At 43.9% G+C, this 17,831-nt stretch overlaps 1 protein-coding gene across 1 annotated transcript; it reads left to right on the forward strand.

The window, feature by feature from the left end:
• Positions 1 to 296: 296 nt before the first annotated feature.
• LOC119434410 (uncharacterized) lies at positions 297 to 11,730 on the forward strand. Its single transcript, XM_037701567.2, has 4 exons — positions 297 to 1,270; positions 3,031 to 3,099; positions 6,045 to 6,134; positions 11,488 to 11,730. Exons 1-4 carry the CDS (start codon positions 317 to 319, stop codon positions 11,569 to 11,571), a joined length of 1,197 nt encoding a protein of 398 aa, XP_037557495.2. The 5' UTR covers positions 297 to 316; the 3' UTR covers positions 11,572 to 11,730.
• Positions 11,731 to 17,831: the final 6,101 nt, after the last annotated feature.

The following is a 17,831-nucleotide window of genomic DNA, read 5'->3' on the forward strand; positions in this document are numbered from 1 at the left end:
GGGCTCGGCTTGCAGCCGATGCCACAATTGGCTTCACTGCGTTTTTGAAAATGATGATAGTATACAGCTTGTTTTCGGTTTCTTTAGAGCTCACCGGTTGGTCACATAAAGTTCCCTGTCTTCATTTTCCCAGTGCCGTTTCGGATCAGGTTCGGAGCAGCTACTAACAAAAATGACAGTTTGGAGCAACATGTAGCAGCATTTCTCTTTTGGAGCAGTTTGGAGCATCACTTCCATCACTGCAATACAATTTGTCCACCTTGCATTCTCCTTTCTCACAGTGTCTTCGAGGAGTGGGCAAAGTCAGGAAAGAACAATGGACATCAGCGGTTCCGCAGTTTTCCGCGGCATCCAGGCCATGATGTTCACCAGCAAAATCGCCGGCTGCGCTTTCGTAGACGGCGTGTGCAAAACGAAAGCTCGCCAGAGGTTCTCCATGCCGTCGCCAATCCGAGGATTGCTTCGCCTTCTTTACTTCCTCATCTGTGCAAGTCTTTTCTCCTGCCTTCTGTCGACTTACGTCATCATCCGGCTCTGGTTCAGCAGGCCGACGGACCAGATCACCATAGTAACTCAAGCGGGCAACTACCTGGTCGTCTACGGTCAGGCCGTCATCAGCTTCCTCAACCTGGTCCTCAGGCGAGATCTGCTGGCAGACATCGTTCTCTCGGCAGCAAAGCTCGAACCAAACCTCTTCTTGGACACGAGAATGGCTCGCCGCCGTCTTTGGAAGGTCTCGCTCCTCTGTCTCCTTTTCACGCTGGCGGACGCAGTCAAGTATTTCGCGGGTCACAGCGATCACATTGCGGTAGCGTCGCTCCTGTTAGAAGGCCAGAGCGAGCAGTTGTTCATGGTCGCCTACATCGCGAGCTGCTTTCTCCTCTCCGTCTGGTACAACATGGTCTTCTGGCAGATCGTGTGCTTCTCCAGCCTGTTTCGCGAGTACTTTGCCGCGCTGGCACGTCGGCTAGAAGGCAGCTTGAAGCGTGCTGACTCCGCGCACGTCGACGACCGACGGTGCCTGGCCGCCGAGAACGCGCGCGTCAACCTGGTCGAGCTGCAGAGACTCCTGCGCAAGGTCGACGCTTTCGTCGGGCCACAGGCGCTGTGCTACTACGCCGGCAGCGTCTTCTTCCTCTGCGGGATGCTGTACAGGATCGCCGTCTCGAGTAATACGCTGACCCAGAAGGCGACACGCTGGGGCTACGCGGCAGCCATGGTGGCCGGCATCGTTCTCTCCACTGCTGCGGTTGGCAGCATGAGCAGCCAGGTGAGGGAAGCACCTTCTTTTCATTCCCAGGCGTACTGGGTCGTGACTGTCAATAAGGTGGTGATTTGGCTGTTCGTACTTCATTATCTAATGATCAACCAGCACAGAAACACCAAGAGACCAAGCGCTCAACTTACAACTGACTTTCTCCAAGTGCCATGCAACTCTTCTAATAATTACATTAACTCATTTCATTTCAGACAAAACCACGAAAACCACAAGAAAAAAAATAACAAACAAAAGAAAACAAAATAAGACACAGAGATTGATAACATCGAAAGAGGTCCAAACGAGGCGATTGTTCCTAGGTGTTTCGGCACTGGTTCATCATAAATAAGGCGACTGTCAAGTCATCCAGGGATATTTTTTTTTAAATGTTTGGGCGGTTTTGCGATGCCCACCGCCGTGGGGTACTGCGGATTAATTTCGACCGCCTGGCATTCTTTGCGACGTGCATCCAATGCAATTAAGGAGGTATATTAAAGTTGCATTCGCTATGCATATACCAGCTATCCCAAAGTGAGTTTAAAAATAACAGAGGGCATTAGCACACGGCTCACTGTTTCTTCATACTCGCCGTTCGCGCTAGTCGTATCTTTTTTTTTTATGCTGCACAAATAATCGTTTAAGTTTAATTAAAAAATGTATAATCAACTTACTTAATTTACGATGCATCAATGGAGAAGTTGTGGAGGATATATCAAGGATTAACAGTGTTCCAGATTAACAGATCAAGCAAGCCGTAATGTGTGCCGCCAGCCACTGCGTTGCCTAGCAACCATCTCGTGGAGCGTCGCGCGCTATGCTCGGGAGAGAGAAAGAGAAAATGAGAGCGAGAGAGAAACAAATTGTAGCAGCACCAACGAGGCAACACGCAGAGGTGCTGCCGATGCCAACAGCGCTTCTCCGTTTCCCCGCATTAGCACTAAACGCTCACGGTTTCCGTGACTGCAGCAGGCGCCTCTGGCGGCGGCTCGGCCGAGCTCCCATCAGCTGCGCGCTACTGCGCATGCGCCGCGACATCATCCCGGTGTTTCGTCTGCCGCGCGCCGCCCGTACACTGTGCATAGCTTTCGCCCCACTTCCCCTACGTGTGCTCGGACTGCAAGTGCTTCGCGAGGCGTTCCCCGATGCCATAGACCACGAGGAAATGCTTATACACTTCGTATAACTTAGCATCACTTGGCATTACTTCGTATAACTTAGCAACACTTCGTATAGCAAGGACCAGCTAGGAACCGATCAGCTCCGCTGTGTCTTTAGCCTTGGACCACTAGTGCAAGCTACCCGATTTTTTATATGAGGACCTGTACGTTTCATATCTGATTATTGGATATGGGAATTATGGGGTATATGGGTTTTTTCAAAAGGGATGGTAAATATTTATTGAATTTTATAAAGTAAATTTGTAGGTAGAGTGTTTATTGTAAGCATGGCCTGTAATGTTTGTTTTCTCACATTGGCAGCATCTGACAGTCACTTAAGCCATATGTATGTAGCCAATGTGAGGGTTTTTATGAAAACAAGTCAAGGTACCTCGACCAGTTTTTAGCCCTAAATACAATCTAGTTTTTTCTGGAAATACAAAGTTTGAACTTGAACTTGAAATATTGCCTAAGGACATAAATCTAATCAATCAATTCATAACTCAACCTATATAACTGCGCCATCTATAAAAAATACGCTTCATTGCGCAAGTTTCGTGGCGAGACAAAGCTCTGCCAAGTCTGAAATCACATGCTTATTATTGCATTTTATAGGTGTCAAGAATTCAGAGTATTGTTCAAGCTTCCAAGTTTCAGAAACTTTCAGATGCAGCCACACACAGGGTAGGTCTATTGGATAATTTTACAAATTGCTGGCGTGTGTTTTGATGTGAAGAAAAGAGAAACAAATTTGACGTGGAGAAAAAAAGAGACAGGGGTGACTACCAACTTCGATGCACAGAAAGATAGGAATCAAACATAAAGGCATGTTCATTACAAGCACAGACAATATTCCTGATATATTTATATTCTAGGAAATCATACGCACCACACATACCGCAGCAATTAATTACTTTATGGCACATATTGCAATTTACGAATTGTAGCCAGTGAGCTTAAAGATGTATCCACTTAAAATGAATCTCCATGATGACACCAGTTTCGAGATATTATTTTCCCAAGTGTGGGACGAAATACATGAGCATTCCATTTACTTTCATGCCTCAATGCATAAAAGAGCATTTCATTAAAAAGTAAGTGGAACAACAGTGCATTTTTACGGCGAGTTTGATGATGCATACCTCCAAACTGGTGTCATTCTGAAAATTTATTCCAAGTGGATATGCCTTGCAAGCTCACCAGCTACAATTTGTAAATTGCAATATGTGCCCTAAGGTAAATAATTAAGAATTAGTGAACTGTTTAAATTAGTTGAATATGTTTTTCGATTTCTTGTGCAAGCAATGTCCGCCTCTCTAATTCTGCAACAGGCGATTTTCAAAAATATCGAAAAACTTAGATATGATACCCCGTAGTTTGTATGCATGTATAATTTTTTCATCTACGTTGTAACTTTACTGACGTTTCTAGATGCTTTATTGTTGTCTGTGTCTTGATATGTGATCTTCAGAATGTTATTCTTATTAAATGTCTGTGTTTTGATGTGCACTCACAGAATGTTATTTTGTAAAGTCTGAAAGTTTGCCATATGAAAATCACTACGAATGACGAGTGTTTACCTACCCATTCATACATGCATTTTGTATAGATTTGTTGGATCTTCTCACAGCCTCAATGTACACACTGTTCCATGTTATGCCTTGTATTTGTCCTCAATGTCAAGGATGGGGCAAGAACCTCGTCAAGCTGCAAACAAGCGACTTTTAGTTCTTGCCCCAGCATTCATTCTTGTAAATGAGTGCAAATAAAGGGTGAGTGTTTTATTAATTGATTGTAGCATTTTCAAAGGAAATGGTGGTGTGCAGTAGCTTAATATTGATGGCTGTGCACACAAATGGCGTAAAACCTTCCTGTTAACATCTGTCAATCCACATAACAACCGTCAATACACAGACACGCATCAAATATCGTGTTTTAATGTTCGTTTTGTTAGGAAAGAAGCAGTTTACTGACACATTCAACAGCCCCTATGGTCAATGACCTGTTTCTGATTTTACCTGACAAGACTGTATTCTGTCGTACACTCGACTACAGAATTTGTTTATTTTTTTTTTCTGGAGTATTTGATTTACCCGTAAGGTATTGGCACTGTATATTCAATTCGCGTGCTCAGAAGTTCATAAAAGCTTAGGATATTTATTTATTTATTATTTGTTTTAATGTGAATAGCATTCTTGGCACTGTTAGACCAGTTTTCTTCCCGGACAACTAACAATCCCAGGAGAAATGTGGGCCGATCTTACAGGTAGTGCAGTCTAAAAATCTGGGCCTTACCTCATTCACAGCGCTGTTCAACGAAAAAAATAATTCTTTAAAGGGTCTAACAATCCATTTTTAAGGACCTTGTTTTTCGTGACACAATGAAAAGCGCACCCTCGCTAGAGTTTACACCTGCAGCGTTTACTTCAAAGAGTGCGTGGATATTTTGTAAGCAGAATTTTTTATCTCAGCAGCCTCTAAAAAAGTAGGTCCCTCCACCAGCAATGCTGAGAAATTAGAGCGATGCCGATAGGCCACCTCGCAAATTGTGAAAGCCACCCATCGTTATGCTTTCACAGGAGTGAGTACAACATGTGGTTAACCACCTGCATTTTGTCCTTTTCAAGCACTTTTGAAAATAAGCTGGCACAATAAGTTTGTCTTGTCGTACTGACATTTGTTTTATTTGTACCGCCGTTTTTCTCCAAGTACACACCTAGGCCATGGCTCGCTGGCCCCCGTCGTCACTATTCTGCCGATAGACGAGCCAAGCCAACAAATCGAAAACAAAGGCAAAGGCAGCGCCACTTTTCTACGTTTGTACACCACTGTACAAACGAAGGCCTATCTGCACATTGTAAGTTAGAAAAAACTTATAACGGAAAAAAGAAGTGTACTGAATTTCAATACTAATAGAAAGACCAGGAACTGCGTACACTAATGAAAGGTCGCATGGTAGACCTCTTATGCATCTTTATGTTCTTGCTGCATGGGATGCCAAAAGTTATTTTTCGCGACTTATAGTGAAGAATCAAAAATATAAATTGATGTTTAATGAGATAAACATGGCTCATTTTAATAATACTTTCCATCAGCAGGGTTCTCTCGATTCATGTTCCGAGTGGTTGCCTGTCCCTTTAAGATTTCTCCTGTGCTTGGCAGATTCGAACCCGCTTCAAATGGGTTCATCAATACAGTAGCCCGACGCTTAAGCACACTGCACCACGAGTCCCCATGGGTAGAGAGGGATCAATTCTCACTGCTCGCACACAATGGCGTACCACGCATCTCAGAGGCCACGCCAGGACTTCGCGGGGGCACTGCTAGATGGCGCAACGTGCCCAGAGTGAAGTGCGAGAGCAGCCCAGCTGCTACGCACGCCTCATAGATGACACGCCTCGGCTATTCGCATACTTGGATAGTCATCGTAGATGAGTTCTGCCCGAATTTTTCTCCTTTAACACATACTGCAGAAAATTTTATTTTAGTGCATTCGCTACTGTTAACCACTGTTTATGCTTGTCACTGGCAGATGCATACAATTCGAGTTTGACAGGTAAAAGCTTCTCTCAAAAGAAAAAAAAATCATCATGCCTCAGTGATCATCAATGTTACCTCCTGTTTTTCAGCTGCACATATTGCTATTAGCAGTGGAAGAGCTGCGAGGTTGCCTGACCGGCTGTGGAATGTTCGTCATCAACCTCCCGCTGATTGTCGCCGTAAGTGATGGAGAAATGTTGCATGCGCTCGCAAATAATTTTGTCAAACATGATGACCTTATTCCGTGAGGGGGGGGGGGGGGTGGAACTCGTGAAAACCTTTTAGATTACAGATCCAACCACACTAGAGGAAAAACGCTCGTGGCAGCTTTTTCGTGCCGCAGGAGGCATCGGTCCTGGACCGATATTTCAGCGTGCCGCAGACAGAGAAGACCAATGAGAACGACCCCTTCAGCGAGGTGTGCGCGGGAAACTGCTGTCATTCGGACCCGCCTAACTTGCTGCACTCGCGTCTAGTGTCAGCCGGACGATTCGTTTCGCACTATTGTCTGCTGGCATCAGCTCTCATTTGAGCTTGTTTTGGCTGGCTTTCGTTTGGTCTAGTTTGAGCTTGTTTTAGTTGTCATGATTCGCGATTGTTTTTACGACGATGAGTCTAAACCGAGATGTCCCAATAGAAAAGTTTTTGGAGACAGAGCACCTTGTCCAATTTTGTACGAGACGTACCCTGAATACAAAGATGCAGAGGCGACGCCCAGTACCGCATTCTCCTGGTCTTTTGAAACAGGCGACACCACAACAGAAGGAAGCAAACCAACATGATTATGATCATAGTGGCAACAACATCGTTAACATCATTTGGCATGGCTCGCGTTAAGAACGAAAGCCGAACGCAAACACAGCAACGATCTGTAAGCAGACTAAAGAAAAGTGCGCGACATCTCGCACTGCTGTATGTTGGGCATGTTGGTACTCTAACTTGGATAACATTTTTAGCGCCAGCAGACAAGGACAGAAGGAAGACGTTGACAACACAAAAGGGAGACCTTGACAACACAATGCGCTATGTGTTGTCAACGTCTCCCTTCTGTCCTCGTCTGCTGGTGCTAGAAATGTAATCCAAGTTAGACATTTCACACCTACATGCAGAGTAAAAAGAGAGAAGGTGAGATTTTCATGCCATCACGTGACTGCCACAGCAGCGTTTTACTGCCGGCGGCGTGCCACGTGCGTTTTTCCTCCAGTGTGACTGGGACTTAACAGCTTGAGTATGCCACTAGAAATCAAAAGCGAGTGCTTTGGGCATTCATGAATGCAAGTTGCGCCTAGCTCCTGTAGATTCCAAATCATGCACACAGAGGTATTTATGTTTCACAACTAAAACTAACCCTGGGAGTGTTAGCCAGCGCCACCACTCAGAAGGCTAGGTGGCAGATGAGGAACATTCTTTCTGCCACAGGCATCACGAGTACGTGATCTTTTTTGGGTAAAGGAAACAGGTCAATAAACCCACACATGCCCCAGAAAGTGGATAGGAAAACGGCACCGCGGTAGCTCAATAGTAAGAGCATCGCACACGTAATGCGAAGACGTGTGATCATTCCCCACCTGTGGCCAGTTGTTTTTATTGCGATAGCAATTATATGGACACTCAAAAGCAGATTTCTGCCGTCGGCGTCGCCGTCGCCGTGAGGTTCCGTATGACGTCATTTGGAGAAGAAATCGTCGCCGCGCGCCGAACGCTGTATGTGCGAGTGAAAGGGCGCGAGGGGCGTGTCTTTCACGGGGAGTGAACGCACGGCGGAGAACAAACGCGCGTTCTGCACCGTGCTTGCTTAAGGGCCGCAGAAGTAGGCGTCTCTGTTCTCCTTTACAATCACCATATATGTAGAGCAAACGCGCCTTCTTCCGACGCGCGAGAGGCCGTGGGGGAGGGGGAGGGAAGGGAGGCGACGTTTAGCTGCGGCACGCAGTGCCTATTTATATCAGAGGCTCCGGCAACAGTCACCAACGCCGCACGCATTTTGAGCGAACGCGGGCAAAACGCCGATGGCGTCGACAACAGTTCTGCGTGTTGCCGATGCTGCTGCATGTCCAAGTTTATACAGCTGATAAAGCTAATATCATTACTCCGTATAGCTCTCTACAAGTTTGCTATCGCAATTGATGCTTCGCCTTTCAGGTGAAACTGCGACAACTTTTTTCATCCCTTTTCATTTTCCATTAATTCATGATTTCTTTAATTAAATTAGTAAGTACAAGTAATTTCCTCTATGTTGTCCTTGGTTTGTTGGCTTTTTATGATATGATTAATAAAAATCGGGCCTCTCGGTTCCCTTTCATCTCGTCATATATATATATAAAAATCATCATGCCTCAGAGATCATCAACGTTACCTCTGGTTATATATATATATATATATATATATAAGATATTATTTCTGCAAATGAGAGTTTTATGTGCAGTATTCACTAATAAGTGTGTTTGTTACAGCAAACATGTGCGCTTATTCCCAGTCGGGAGTTCTTCCTTTTTCAATTAGTGCATTTAGAATATTTGTTATTTTTTCCCTTACATATATATCGTGAATATATATGTCATGTCTATGTACCCTTTGATTTAATTACCTAGAAATACATTGGTCATTCTTCACGCCACATAGTTATTAAACCTGATTTAATTCACTCTAATATTGTTTTCTTCGATCATTGTCCCTGATCAATATCCACCAAGAAGCGTGCGTAAAATGACACGATATCAATAATAAAATTTTCTTATGTAGCTTCATGTTGCAGAGATACCAGTTTACTTTTAGAAGACGGTGGTAAAAACAGCAGTTCACCTGGCTAAAACTACATTTGGTACCGGCCATCAAGAGTCATGGGCGCACCAAAGCAACTAAAATATTTAAAAAAATGTGCTGCACAGACATTCTGCGAGAAAAACTGGGTGTCCGCCAGCGTATGCGCGCTCGCTAGCAGATGCCGCGCTTGACAACGACTGCAAAATTAAAGACGTCGCGTTGTATAATCCATGCCTCAAATATATATGTTTGGCAAAATGGTGTAAACATAAGTTTGCAGTTGAAATAAAACACTATATCTATATTAAGAGTGTACTATACACAATCGACCTCGGCAACCGCAGCGAAAGTATGTTGAATATGCCGCGGAGCGCATCTCCGTCCCAATCTAGTTCGCTCGCAGCGTCCTCGCACGATTTTTCCACACGCTGCACCTCAGTGCGAGAGCGCCGTTCGGCCCACTCGACCATTGTCTAGTACTCTAATCTAAACGTATTTACACCATGCCGTGGGCTTTAAGTCGCAACAATTAGGAGCATTCCACACATCAAAAGGAAATATCGTTGCGCAAATGCTTCCAGAGCTGTTCGAAAATACATTAGCTAAGCAGCTAGACACTTTGTAGCCCACTGGCACATGCGATATAGCGCGTCACAAAGATTCAATCGATTTTTATCTTTTCGAATTCTTCTTGGTGCTCAATTCTTTAGCATACAATCTGAAAAACGTTTGCACCCTTTGGGTCTTATCTTGCTCCCAAACGATAATCGCCCCCATTGGTCTTCTTTCACATCTAGTATTTCAGATCACGAACGACATCCGCAAAAAGCTGAAACATCGCGTCATACCGTTCTTAACAGGAAAGTAGCTGGGATCTTCGGTCAAGGTCCCAGGATATTTTCCTTCAAGAGCAGCCTGCCCTCCAAGTGGCTGAGACAGGCTCGCAGAACACATCGTTAAGGGTCGAAGGATGGGCAGTGGTACAAAAGGTGCTCTCCCTCACCCCCTTAAAAACTGCGCACAGTACTGTAGACTATCACTATAACTAGGAATGAATAGGCATTTGTAAATGCACCCCCAAGCACCTGCGACACAGGAAAGTTTTCCACGATGGAAGTCTGGGTGGCATGCGAAGTCACAAGTGAATTCATGCAGACTAATAGGAGCTACATAAGTTTTGGGGTCGATCGGATGTCATGTGAAGTTGCCAACAGCCAGGTGGCAACTGTAGCGATGAAGAAAATTCGGTGCCTTGCAAGCAATCTAGAGTGTTATCAATGTGGGGCAGAAGGCGCACATCCTTGCATTGTTTAAGCAAACATAACCGATGCAGAATCGAATGAACCATACTTTTCTGACAAAGAAAACAGGTGAGAATGACGAAATGCAGGATCAGGGTGCCTCAATGCACACTTCCTTCTCTGCTAGCAGCAGGCGAGGAGGACATAGAGGCACCCTATGCAGAATGTTTGGATGACACCATGTTGCAACATGTGGTCGACTTGCTTGGTGATGACTCAAAGCTCAGCAGGAAACATGCGGGATAGACACTACTGCAGTGATAGCGGGCAACAATAACTGTTCAGCCTAATGATGTTTGCTGGTGCTTGAACTGAATTTTGTGGCCTTGCGAAGCCCTATTACAATTGTAACAAAGCACCCTTACACGGAAGAGGAAGCTTTCGCTCAGGAGCTCCACTCTAAATGCATGGCAACAGAGATATTGTTTTTCCCGCTCAATCACTCCACCAATTTTGACGAAGTTTGTGGCGTTTAAAAGAAAAAGGTAAAATCTAGTGACTATAAGAAGCAGATTTCTTATTTAGGCCATGAACTTTTTTTTTTATTCTTGAAGATTGCAATATTTTAGAAAACTCAACTTTCAAGTTTTCAACTCTAACTAAGCATTGAAAGACGCTATTACAACATTACAAAACTGCACCTAATAACAGATCGAAAGTGGTCAAAATTTATGTATTAGTACACACCACTCTGAATTATACCCGTAATTTGTGAGTGGTCTTACGAAAAATGGTCTTAAGAATTGTCACAATTTTATGTAAGCTATAATTTCATATATCAAATTTGTCGGCTTTAGATGCTCTAACAGATTGAGCATACATCATCGCAATATCTGTTTTTGGTGTGCAGCTACGGATTTGTAAACTGTGTGCGACCATTTTTGTGGAACTTAGCGACTCTCAGCAATTTTCATAAAACATTCGAGACTTTAAATCAAAGTTCACCTTTCTAAAATTGCTATAGAATTTAACTTCGTTCTTTTAAATGCAATGAATTTCATTCAAATCAGTCCAGCAGTTCTCTCATTTACATGAATTTGAAAGGGAAGTCGGAGTTGAGCTTGAGGAGCTAAATCTTCCTATTAACAAAGTTTTGGACGAACACTTTCCCACTCAAAAGTGATTTAGTATTGCTTTTTAGAATCCCTTCAACAAGTTGTTCTATGTTAGGCTTTCACCAGCCGCAGTGGCTTAACGGCTAAGGTGTTGCACTGCTAAGTGCAAGGTCAATGGGATCAAACCCAGGCCGCGGCGGCCATATTTCGATGGGGGCAAAATGCAAAAATGCCTGTGTCCCGTGCATTGGGGGCACGTTAAATATCCCCTGGTGGTCAAAATTAATCCAGAGTCCCACACTATGGCGCGCCTCATAATCAAATCATGGTTTTGGCACACAAAACCCCAGAATTCATTCATTCATATGTCCGGCTTTGCCTTAACGTATTTATAGGCTTTGCTTCTGTTACAGATTGCCGGTGCAGTGATCACGTACACTGTCCTGCTGGTTCAGACCAACGAGAGCATCACGGGAAACAAGTGCCTAAAAACATAATGTACGCTGTGTTGAATCGGTCATGGACAGGTTGCTATTGAAAATATGCACACAAGGACGAAAGGGGTAGTAACTTACTAGCTTATTCAGAACACAGAACTATGACTAAATACACGAAAAAATCGGAGTATGCTCCTATCACTGCAACAACGAAATCATATCCACAGATCCAATGAGGGGTTTACATCAAGCACAGGAAGAAATTTGCCCTTGCATTGCAAAAATACCTTTGCACTACCTCCCTCAAAAATGTTGCATTAAATGAAGGTCCTGAACCAAGTATAACTCTAGAAGACATACTAGCAAGCCTCAGAGTGCCCAAATAATTTACTAACTGGCTTTTATATGAACCAGTTACAGCTTTATTTTCAAGGAGGTGAATGCTTCATGACACAGAAGCTAAAAACGTGGGAACAGAACATTGCTCACTCGGTCATCTTCTAAGCTGCCCAACGTAGTAGCAATTACCTAAACTACCCCCCCGCAACTCAATTTAACCGAACATTTTTATGCAAATGTTGTTGATGTTGAAGAGAAATCCAAAGCATTGACCAATTACTCAGAATGTAAAGTTTTAAATTGCGTTAAATGAAACCTTCTGCGAATGCATTGTAAATACAACAGAGGACTTACGTCCTCTGTTGTGTCATCACACCAGAAAGGCGGGAGATAGAACGAGTACAACCAGAGCCACGGCGTACACGGTAATGACTCATTTTATTGCACATGTGATGAGTATTTACATAGGTGAGCGATGGCACAGGGTTGTTGATAAGATAACTGTACAAGGGTTGATTGTGATCACATCCCCTCCTCCTTGAAAAAAATGCAACTGATAGAAAGCAAAGAAAGCAATCAAGATGATGGATTTTATGTTGTCTTTTCGTTGCTCATTTCCTGTCCAATTCTTGGCATGATAAAGTTGTTTTTCCTCCTGTATCCTGCATCTCTTCACTGTGTCCGAGTTGAATTACCCCATTTGTGGATAGTCAGCAAAACGTGGTGTCAGCAAATCGTAGCAGCTGGTGGTAACACCGCTCTCTACAGATACACTATATTCCTCTGCTGTAGTATCACTGCCTCCCATTATGGTGAAGCTGCCTTTTGTTCTTTCTTTATTTCTTTATAAAGATCTAGCAAAGTGCTTTGGGATTCCTGTAACATTCATCAGCAGACATCAAAACAATTCGGGAAGTGCACCCACACTAGCTATTGCTGTATTATGTTAACCCGATTATTCATAACTTTTGGATTTATTAAATCGGGTTCACGGAGTTACATACATGAGCAAGAAAATTGAAACTTTTGATTTGTGTACATAAACATCGAAGAAAGATCTATGCTATCTGAATAGGCAGTTGCTTTTGAATTAACATCAACAACACTGCGTGAGTGGACATATCGAGCATATCACACTCACTCAGACACAATCAAAAGTGCAGCTAGCCCTTTGTTCAATGCACTGCAATAGCAGCTGCAGCAGAGACTAGATTTTCTTCATGCTGGCTTAAAGTTCAAAGCACATGGGTGTCTTTTGTCCTCGCAGACCCACGTCTACAAAACATTGTAGCTCAAGCTGTCATTCTCTTCCTTGCTGTCAGCAAGCGAAGTGCGAATGTCGGTGCCAATGCTTCTTGCGAGTGAGCTCAATTTGATTATTACTTATCGAAAAGGTAAGTGTGATCAAAGCATTAAGCAATTAATCGGAAGGTTAATGAACCAATCATCCAGCCTTACTACAACGCTATGTGCAACATCCCATATCTGTTCTATTCTAAGCGCTAATTAACCCATTCGCTTCCGTGGCTGGTGCAGACCAGCGCTGTAAAAATCCTTTTATATAAAGTGTGAAACTAGGTACAATGACAAATCTTAATTTAAAATATTTATTTTTTACAATTGTGGTTTTTTCACATGTTGTCTTAAGTGAACGCGTGTAAAAATTTTCTGCATTTAATTGGCTTAATAAAAAAAAGGAAACAAATTGTGCGTTTTCAGAATATTTTGGCTAACATTATTAATTTTCAAGCCACAATAAATTTTTTTCCCACTTTTACCTGTTGCTATAGTTTGTGCTAAAAAAATAATTTTGAACTATTAAAGAAAAGTAAAAATGAATTTTTTTACTAGATTTAGACCTAAATTAAGCATCAAGGCCCTCCAGGTAAAAATACATGAAATGCCTCATTCAACACACCAGCCTCTAAGCTTGTGATCTAGAAATTGTATTTTAAGTAAATTTTGCTTCAGGTGAAAACCATTTTTGGATTTCACAATCAATCTTACCGGTAGGTACTGCTGAACTGTGTCTTCACTGCAGAGCATGTACAGCCTCCTGCATTTTTAGCTATATCACGCCAGCGTCCATCACGCCTTTAAGCGGCGATAATTAGCGAGACCAGCAAAAGTACTCTCAAGTGCACTAAGCACTCTCCTGTGCAAGAGTCGTCTAACGTGATGTTCCCTTCAGGACGACGTACGACCATATTATAGTGTTCTCGCGCGATATAGCTAAAAATGTGGGAGGCTGTACATGCCAGAAATGAATTCTTGGCGCGCTTATGAACTCGGGATCTATGATATGTGGGCGTATGTGCCGTTTTATGCGAAGTAAATGGCAGTAAATTATCCGATTATGCTATTTGCATGTTGATGACCCCACAACTACCTTTCCAATTTTACATTTGCATGATGAAGGTAAACTATTACTGCTTCGAGGTCATCGTGAGGGTCTGAGAGTTACCATTGAGCACAGTGCTGATTCATTTCTCTGCAAGCACAGCAGAGAAAAAATTACCGTGTGCTTCTTCTGCCTCCATGTTGGACAGAATGAAGCACAGTTAGCCATTGCGAAAAGCTCACATGAGTGCTGTGTCTGCCTACCTGACTGCCCCAAGCCACAAAAACGATAAGTGGTAAACTGAGGAAAATACAGCGATTACAATGTACATACTGTATACAGATGTCAAGCAAACACAGCACACATTTGCTTGGCAAAGTGCCAGAGAGCATATGTGTGCCCGAAAAATAGCCAGCAGCATGTACGTGTTCTGCAGTGAAGACACAATTTGGCACTGCCTACTGGTGAGATTAGTTGACTTCAATTTTTTTTTTTTTTGCACCTCAGAAAACATTTATTCAATTAAAATTTCTAGTTCACAAGCTAAGAGGTTGGTGCGTATAATGGGCCATCTTGTGTTCTTTTATCTGAAGGGCCTTGGCACTTAATCTAGGCCATGAATCTCGTGAAAAAGTCATTTTCTGCAAACTTTGTAAGTAATTTCCTTGAAAAGTTCTTTTTTTAATAATGCAAAATTATATTTAGCATACACTACAGCAGCAGGAGAAAGCAGGAAAAAACTTATTGCGACTGAAACATTTAACAATGTTCATGCAAAAAAATTCAGGAAATGCACAAATTTATTGCTTTTTTTTTTACTGAGCCAATTGAACGCGGAAAATTCTTACATGCGTTCACTTATAATGTCACCCAAAAGAACAATGCAAATTGTTATTTCACATGACAACTCTCCTGCTAGACGCCATCTTCTATCCTCGCGCACTTCTTCCCTCTCTTCCTCCTACTGTCTTCCCGCACAAATAATCTTCCTAGTGCTGTTCGCAGTTTGACTGTAACAGTATTCTAATAAAGGATTTGTTGTTGTACTTGTTATGCAATTGCTACCACCCCCTAGGTATCTCCTTCGCTGCTTACATAATAAACACCGCTCCCAACATGGAGCGGAGCTGAGCATGTCAACGGCTGACCATGGCATCCGCTGTCTCTCGTCTCATCTTCCATAATACCATCCAGATATAACATGGCGTCAGAAGGAAAGTAACACAACTTAGCAGCTCTTTGGTGCCTCAGTGACGCGGGACCACATTATTAAGCATAGTATGAGCTAACAACCTCAAACTAATCTATGATAAACTCTAACTGGGTTTGTCATCAGTCACCTACCTAGGACATTAGTTGACAGAGTCACACCTGATCCCAGCAAGGTCAAGGCCATCAATGCTATACCAGCACCAACTAAAAGCTGAGCTTCTTCGCTTTCTGGGAATGGCAACATACCTCATGAAGTTCGTCCCAAATTTCTCAAAGACACAGCCCGTTCAAGAACTTCTTAAGTCTGATGTTGCAAGCCACTGGACTCCTAAGATGTCAGACGCATTCAACGAGATCAAAAGCAAGCTGAAAACAGCACCAGTGTTGCACTACTTCGACCCTGCGCAGCCTATTGCCATATCCACAGATGCAAATTCCTATGGAATCGGCAGCATCCTCCTTCAGAATGGGCACCCAGTAGGCTATGCATCTGCAGAATTCACGCTAGCACAGAAGCGCTATGCACAAATTGAGAGGAACTGGTAGCTGTTGCTTTTGCCTGTTAACAGTTTCACTATTATATCTGTGGTCGCAGCATTGTGGTTGCGACTAATCACAAACCTCTCATCGGTCTTCAGTGTCAGGACTTCCACAAAGTCTCCCCCAGGCTACAACGCCTACTACTTCGACTTCAGCGCTACACTGTGAAGTTAGGTGTACATACCTGGTGAACACCTGACAGTTGCAGACACACTGTCTCAAGCGCCTGATAAAGCATAGACCATTAAGACCTCGGATCAAGAGTATCAGGTTTTAGCTTGTACACTGGTGCAAGCTTCGAAGCTCGCGGTGCAAACTCCGAAGCTAGCTGAGATAAGAAACCGCACAGCTATTGATAGCACACTCCAACGTGTAGCCTCGTACATCCAGAAAGGCTGGCCTGACAAGACCTCAAAAGTTCCCCCAACAGTGAAGCCCTACTATTCAATCAGAAGTGAACTGTGCACAACTGATGGCTTTCTGTGTTATACGGACTTGTTGCGCACCAGGCATGCCAAAAGGAAGTGCGCTCAAGGCTCCACATGACCCATCGAGGCATCATCTCAGGTAAGAATACAGCTCGCCAAAGTCTGCTGGCCCAGAATAAGCCAGGACATTGAGCAGGTGATATCTAATTGCGAGGTCTGCCAACGCCATCAGCGAGCTAACCAACGAGAACCCCTCATTGACAGAGAACTACCAACACGTCCTTGGGAGAAAGTGGCAGTGGACCTTTTCCACTACAATGGTGCTACTTATTTGCCTTTAGTGGAGTACTATTCTAATTTGGTGGAGGTCAAGAAAATGTCAACAACCTCAGCCCCATCTGTCATCACAGTGCTAAAGGATATGTATGCACCTTCAAAAGTGGTGAGTGATCAAGGCCTTCCATTCGATTCCACTGAGTTCAGAAACTTCAACAAGGAATGGGAGGAGGAGGAGGAGGAGGAAAAAACTTTATTAAATAGGTAAGAGGCTTAACGGCAGGTCTGGGTGGGGCCCTCAGTCCAGGGCTCCACTGGCTCTAGCGGCTCGCTGAGCTTGGTCCAGGAGGGCCTGTTGGCTCTCCCGGTCCTCGCTTGCGAGCAGTGCCTCCCACTGCCATACGAAGTCTGTCAGCCTTAGATGGATGAGTTGATATCTCTCGGCCTAGCCATACAGTCCGACGTTATGTGAGCCAGCGTGGGTTTTGCTCCACACCACGGGCAGGTGTCTGTGTACAGCGCCGGGTGCATCTTGCCTAGGAGATTTAGGTGTGGGTATGTGTTTGTTTGGAAAGGACATCGTCCACAAACCCACATCACCTCTTTTCCCTCACTCAAATGAACAAGTTCAGAGAAATGTCCAAACTATTAAAACAACAATGACAAAAGCACTGTCCAAGGGCAAGGAACTCCCAGTGGTGCTGATGAACCAGAGAGCAACTCCAATGAATGGCCTCCTGTCCCCAGCAGAGAAGCTTATGGGAACAAGAGAGAGAGGGATCAAGGAGAGGAAAGGCAGGGAGGTCAACCAGAAGAGCGTCCGGTTTGCTACCCTGCACTAGGGGTGAGGGGAAAGGGGGAATAGAAAGAGTAAAATAGGGAGAGAATGAGTACTGAGTACACGTGGGACGATGTACAGGGACACTATAGGCGGTCTCTTAAACCGGTGCACGTCAAATACTTTACTAATGCACGCATCGCTTTTTGTGCCAGTGACGGGTGTAGCCACAGTCCGAGTATCTTTGACTCGGAGAACGGTTTCGAGTCCAGTCGGTTTAAAGTTGTCCTGAGAGAGAGGCGTTGTATGTCGTAGCGAGGACAGGTACACAATAGGTGCTCGATGGTTTCCTCACACATACAGGAGTCGCACATCGGGCTCTCGGCCATTCCCATATGGAATGAGT

This window comes from Dermacentor silvarum, unplaced genomic scaffold (genome assembly GCF_013339745.2).
Source record: "Dermacentor silvarum isolate Dsil-2018 unplaced genomic scaffold, BIME_Dsil_1.4 Seq105, whole genome shotgun sequence".
Lineage (NCBI taxonomy): Eukaryota > Metazoa > Arthropoda > Arachnida > Ixodida > Ixodidae > Dermacentor > Dermacentor silvarum.